The 6,885-nt window shown below is 37.9% G+C and overlaps 1 protein-coding gene across 6 annotated transcripts in view; it reads left to right on the top strand.

Annotated features, from left to right (window-relative positions):
• Positions 1-3,370: 3,370 nt before the first annotated feature.
• The window catches only part of LOC146474266 (CLIP-associating protein 1-B-like), a 54,785-nt gene continuing 51,270 nt past the window's right edge, over positions 3,371-6,885 (top strand). For all 6 annotated transcript variants that reach the window (XM_085117571.1, XM_085117569.1, XM_085117566.1 and 3 more), the window contains exons 1-2: positions 3,371-3,871; positions 4,313-4,391. In XM_085117571.1, coding sequence (XP_084973697.1) covers positions 3,686-3,871; positions 4,313-4,391 — 265 coding nt within the window. In that variant the 5' untranslated portion in view covers positions 3,371-3,685. The remainder of the gene's footprint in view (positions 3,872-4,312; positions 4,392-6,885) is intronic.

Below are 6,885 nucleotides of genomic sequence, written 5' to 3'. Positions count from 1 at the left end.
TCAGTTTCTTGAATATTGTTACAGTAAAAGAAACAGTTAAGAATGAAAATTGTACGCAAATTTATCTAAAAAATTGGGAACGTTCAGAAACTTCATCAATTCCCCGCTTTAATCGATTAACTTCAAGCACTCAACAGCCGGAGTGAGCGTTCGTTCGCATTTCCGGAACCATCGTCATTGTAAATCACATACTACCTGAGCGGTTGCAATACAATAATATTGCTGGCGCCGGTTCCGAGATGAGCTCGTACTGATAGAGAGCATCAATTAAGAGAGACAGAAGGACGGATTGACAGTGGCGAACAATTAGAATGCCTTTTCTCATTTGATAGTTCAAAAAAAGGAAACATTAATCTTTCTATTACTCCGCCTTTAATACGGTAAGTTCTACGGTAAGTACCAAGTCGAGACCTGCTGGCGTCATCCTTTTCTTTTTTCGATCGATTGATAACTAAAGCTTTTGACAAATTGCATGGCGTTTTCATTTGCATTTACTGGCGTCATTAAATTTACCAACTGAGCTACAAGGTCAAACATCAGCAGATATGTCATATTGAGATATATTAAGGCGCTATAGAAGGTCTAGGAGCCGCCATCAGTCCCTTTGAACCAGTTCGCGATATTTATTTATTTTTGTCGATCTCCCCCTCCCCCCCCTCCCACGTTCACCCAACCCATGAATAAGCTATACCATCGAGTACAGGTTAGACTTTCTCAAAGTCCGGATATCGTGGGAGCTCAGTAAGGCGTTCACTCTTTCGGCGCATAAGAAAAACGACTTATGACAAATCTAAGTACAGGTAAACGTCCGCTGCTAATTGCGGAAAGTGACGCGGTTTCTCAGTAAATGTCCCCTCAATACCAGATTAAAAGTCAAATATTAAAGTGGGCTCGTTTCTGCCTACGATCACCAAGTAACGGACCAAATGAGTGTCAGTCGAGTCTCAGAATATTGGTTTAGGATCCTTTACCGAAAAAAAAATAATTTATTTGAAGGATTAGGAACTGATCAAAATCCATGAGGAGCCGTAGGATGTAAGGCCAAGAGGTAAATCAGTTTAGCGCTCAATTTAAAGTTTTAGTTCAACAGTGATTTTTCAAAGCTTGTAAGTTCATTAATCTGTTCCTTTGCGACAATCCACTTCAGATATCACGTGATCAGTAGTGCTATGGTTTTGGCTGTAGTCTTAAGAATAAACGCGAATATTTCAGGAAATTTGGTCATTTTTGTTGAAAGTGCGTATACTGATGCATATACTTATTGCGTGTAAAGACAACTCGATCTAAAATGTATTTTTCCCCTAACTAGCTATAAAAAATTGTTTCCAGTGAGCAGAACACCGCCACATAATCTACAGATCGCTCATAGAACGTATCTGTTTAGGCGCGGGCAGTGAGGGGTGGGGGATTGGGGGTTTGGGATGAACCCCCAAAGTGCCCGAAGCACCCCAGTCTACGGCCGCGACTGAGTTGCTAGGTTTCAGCTGATAAAATATTGCAATGCAAGTGCCCGGGGGCTGGGTGGATATGCCGTCATAATTTTCAGCGCAATTAAGTTTTGGCAGCATTTATAAACGTTTGCTGCAGGATCATGGTGAGAATTTCGACGAGAAATTATCGACCAAACAAGAAATGTGCCAGCAGACCCTCCCAGAAAAGAAAGCATAGCTAGCATAGGAGAAATATTTGTACCACTATTTCACCAACCAAACCTTCCTATGCCTAGTTCAAATTATTGTAAAATTTTAATAATATAATTGAAAAGATCAAAGTAAAGAGTCAAAATGGTGGAATGAAGCCGTACGTTATTTTAGGTTATTTTGATACTTTCCTTTTAGTTCCAAGCAGATCGCAATTCACGCGCATTTACTGCATCAGTCAGTGAGAGCGAGCGTGCATAATTATGAACAGGAGCATAATTGGCTATGTTTCAAACGCTGCCTAAAGGCATAACATGTCAGTCCTTTGATATATTCAGTATTATTTGCGCAAAGAAAATTACGTGTCAAGCTAGCTGCAGATGAACGTTTTCTTGTTTGTTTCTTCATCTCACGGCTTTGGTACGCGCATAGAAAAAACAATGAGGTTGGCACATTTTCTACAAGGGATTCCGATTTGGAATGATCAGTGAATGATGGTAGAATGTAAAGCCGGTATTTATCTTTTATCGTATTAATTGATACAGTGTACTTTGACGACAAGCATCCCTTCTGCTCGTAATGGAGAACAATATGCAAAGGGAGGGGAACTTTGCGACGCAGCCGCGTTACACGGAAGATGATTTTTTTTGCTCTGGCTTTCGCGTCAAGCGAGTTTGGTTTTCGCTTAGTAATCTCACTTGACTACCCGAGCACTGGCCGGAGAACGGACTGTTTGTAGTTTACACTATGCCAGAAAAAAAATAAGCTTTTTGACTCGGATAGTTAAAAGAATTAAAACCTCACAATACAGTGGTTTTTTTTAGCCTGCCAATACGGTCGCTTGTCATCGTTCACGTTCCCGGCCACTTGGAGCGCGCGCGAACGGTCAGTAGCGGCCGACTGATGCTGGATTAGGGGGTTATTGCTTTCCTACATTTCAAAACAAACAAACATAGTAAATAAATAAATAAATAAATAAATAAATAAATAAATAAATAGAGAGATAGATAGATAGATAAATAAATAAATAAATATTGTGTGAAATGTTCTTTTAGCGGTTCCTCTTTACTCTCAGCTTAGCGAATCGCGTGATTGCGTGTCAGTGAAAGTCACCTTTCTCGCAGATTCGCGCGCAGATACTCGAAACGCGTGAAGGGAGAATGGTTGGAGATCGAGTAACGAACTTGCCTTCACTCACGCCTTTCGCTATATTCCCGTTCACCAGCAAAGATATGAAAAAAAAAAATTAATAGAGTTAATGATTTAGTACGGCAAAAAATGAGCAGTGCGCACTTTTGCAGAAATTAGACAAATAACGATAATATCATAATTCCCTCCATTTTCCACTTTTGATAGCTGTCTGTAGCGGTTAGGCTAACAAGAAAATTTTACAGGAGCCCATATACAAAATCTCTGAAACGTGGCCTGCAGCTGTGCTGCAGATGTTTTGTCAACACGTGAACTAAAATAGTCATGATGTCTGACGTGACATTACCTTTGAGCATTGTGTGACACATTGTGTGACGCTTGTTTTGAGCTTTGCTCATGGCAAACCTGAGCACCCGTAGTATAAAAAAAAACACTTCTTAGATTTATATTGATTTGCATTTGACAATGCTTAACATTTGCAATTGTTTTGGTTGTGGTTCGGTATAAATTTACTTCGCGCCATGGGGGCTCTTTAATTCTGATTTAATTTGCAATTCTCTTTTCATGCGCCATGACGTCACCACCTCGCATTCGTTGAAATCTAAAAATGGCGGCGAAATCGAGTAGACCGTGAGAGATAAGTTTTGGCTTGGATAAACGAAGTTGTTGTTGCCTGGATTTAATTGTTTGGAACGGTTCATTTCGCAGATAGACAAAGGAAGTTATCAAGAATGATGGATGGTTTTTGCGTTGTGCCAACTTAACTTTCAAGCTACAAATCGTAAAGCGCTTCTCGGCAATGCCGTTCTAAAGGCCCTGAAAGTGAAATATTGTGAGATTGTTCTCGTGGGAACTACTTTTGTTTGCCCTACAGGACGTCTACTCAGGCAAAGAAAATGAAAGATCTTGTATTCTTGGAAGGCATTCTGGCCGCTGTAAGCTGCCAGGATACACAAAAAAGGCTGAAAGCCGCCGAAGATCTTGCGAATTACCTCAGCGATCCTTCCAATGGCATTGAATTTATCGGCTTCGACAAACTTCTCGATGGACTTGTTGGGTGGGTCAGCAGCAGTAATTTCAAGGTAAGAAATTTTCAAAAGCGAATTTTGTCTTCAAAATTCGTTTTTGTTCTTGTGTTTAGGAGATCGAGAGGTATTTTGCAGTGAATTTCGCAAGCTTGTCTAATTTTGGAAACGATGCAACTTAGCTCAAGAATTGGTGCTTGTTCCTCTCAAAGTTTTGCACGAGTTTTGCTCATGATTGGGGGCATTTAACTAGTAAATTACGTTTGTTTATTTTGAACTCAGTGGTCTGCCATCCAGTGAAGACAGGCGTTTATTAATAAGGTTCAGGGTATTACTGCAAATTAGTCAGCCATTCTTTATGGCTTGCCATCGAGTATATTGGCGCCCTGGCCAGCCATTCTTCGTTACAGTAAGCCTAATTAGGTGGATTTTCTTCATATTCTTTCACTAAAAAAAATACAATAAAAGTAAATGACAAGATTTTATTTTGCTTTTAAGATGAGCCTAACTGGACTGGATCTTCTCCATCAAATTGTAGACCGGCTTGGAGCAAATTTTCGCAGCCATCTTTTGCCAGGTTAGTGAGTGAAATATAAAGGAGATGTATTAACTGTCTGTTAATTTATAATTTATTTTCCACATTGTGTTGGCGAAGCAGTAAGAGATCAAATTCGTCGAGTTCCTTGTCTGGAAACGATTCGATGATCGATATTCAGATCTCGAGGCCGTAAAAAATAAAACACGAAAACCAGTATTTATTTGGGCTCTGAAGAAGTTACGAAACATGCTTTGTTTATCATACATTCGCTTCTCTGTTTACTCATGCGCTAGTTGTAATTCAGTGCTACTCCCTCGGGGAACACAAATGCAAACTAAACGAGATCCGAATCTTCTACAAGAGCTTACAGTTTTGATTTTGAACTATTTGAGAAGCATTGTCAAGTTCAAATTGGCAGTGAAGACATATGTTATTAGGTCATTAAAAATAAATAGTCTTTCTGGTGGATATAACCTCCTACCACAAGTGTGTAGGCTGGTAAAGCATTGTACAAATCGAATCCCGTTTCGTTTATCGTTTATGGGAAAGGATAAACTTTCTGTCAGGTAATTTGTAGCGATGAACAGGCCCCAAATAAAAGTGTTTTGCTTAATTTTGTGGAGTGTTTATTCAAGTTCACACACTGTAGGTACATGTGTTTGTAGATTCGGTGTCAATTGGTATGGCGCTATTTTAATAACCCCCATATCGCAATAGCCATTTAGTCACGATAGAAATACATTCCTCATTAACTCATCATTCTTACTTGCTAATGTAACATGTAGGTTGACATGACTTCAAAACTATCTTTTGTCTAAAAGAAAATAAATAAACTGACTTTGTCAGCATTGATTTTTTGCTACAAACTTGTTTAGATTGATAGCAACTTGTTATCTACTTTTGCTTCTCTTTAATGCCAATTGATAACCAGACATTCCTGTTATCTTCAACTCTATTACACTAATTATACAAGTATGACGCCTGTGTCTTACATAGTTTTGTATTCATAAGCGTTGTGTTTACCCAAGCAAAAGAAAAGTTTACATATTATAAAGCATTGCATTAATAATTCTAGTGTGGTAAATTGTAACCAACACTGTGCATAGTGGAGTTGCAGGGTTTGCATAATTATTTTTGAAGGAAAACCTGGAAGCTATTTGCTTCTGGTGGTAAGCTGTTACATTTGACATGTAAGTCTCTGTACTCTTTAATATTAAACTTATTGATACATTTTTTCCTAATTTGTCATGATTCATGAATAGCTGTTTATTTTAGTGTATATTACCACAATGTCACATAGCTTTTGTAGTGGGACACTGAAATGTGATCACTTCCTATACATTGTATCAGAGGTAATTTAACGTTTACTAGCAAGATTCTTTGAGACCTTGTGTGTTATTTTGCAATTGGATGTTTTGGTTCCAGAGTGAGTGAATATTTTATATGAATTCACCAGTCCAGTGACAATCATTGTTTACTTGAAACAAGCAAACTCATGAAATGTTGCTTACGGTTGTTGGATTAATGAGGCTTAAATCTACTTAAAGAAAAACCGCTTGTGGCGGACTGCTTTGGATAAGGTTGCATGTCAATAATTGCTCCAAAAGACCACCTCTAGTCTAGCCTGCCACACATGAACTAGCCAATTTTTTGCTGGATGGTAAAAGAAATAGTTTACAGTGAATTTAGACAAGTCTATGCAAGATTGGAGATTTTTAGGTAGTGCTAGAATTCAAAATGTCTTGTTGGGCCTTGTCTTGCTGGTTAGTGTGCAGCGGATTTAATTTTTAACATTGTTTTTTTGGATATTGTTATTCATTTTGGGTTGAAAAGACATTGAAACAGCTGGAAGGAGCCTGTTAGCAATTCAAATTATTTGGTTTATATGTATTTTACATAGACGTTATTGAAGATCGTCTGATCAATCTTTGACGGATGGATAAAAATAATTTACTGATGTTAAATCCTAATAACATGAACTATCGGGGAAAACAAAATGTATATAATTTGCTGTTTGCTATATGCACATGGAGCATTCAAGTTATTGGGGGTAGGTTACTCACAAGACTGATACTATGCAAGATATGTCCTTCAAAAGTGACTTTGGAGGTTTGGCCATGTCAACATTAATTCCTTCCAAAATAGCTATTAATAATAATATTTTGTGAATAAATATCTGAGATTAATTTGTATTTTTGTTACTTGTTTAGATATTTTTATCTGTTTTTTTCTGACTAGATTACTCCCACAATCAGCTTAAACAAGAAGTTCTGCTTTAAAAAGGACAAGCCCATTTTTGAAAATTTAGTCGCCGTTCAGTCATGGCATGTTGTTGACACAAGCATCCTGCAAAAAATATCCCTGAAAATCTAAGAATATCAACACAGCAATAATTATAGTACAGCAGTTTCTAATTTGGTTAACAGGGTTTATTCTGAAAACAAAACCAATTTTATCAATAAGGGTTGTAAAAAAGACTCAATCCCATGTTGTTTGTCAGTTGTTTATGTTCTGATGGTTGATTGACAATTGA

This window comes from Pavona decussata, unplaced genomic scaffold (genome assembly GCF_977016875.1).
Source record: "Pavona decussata unplaced genomic scaffold, jaPavDecu1.1 SCAFFOLD_91, whole genome shotgun sequence".
Taxonomy (NCBI): domain Eukaryota; kingdom Metazoa; phylum Cnidaria; class Anthozoa; order Scleractinia; family Agariciidae; genus Pavona; species Pavona decussata.
This window is presented reverse-complemented; position numbering and strand designations above follow the sequence as displayed.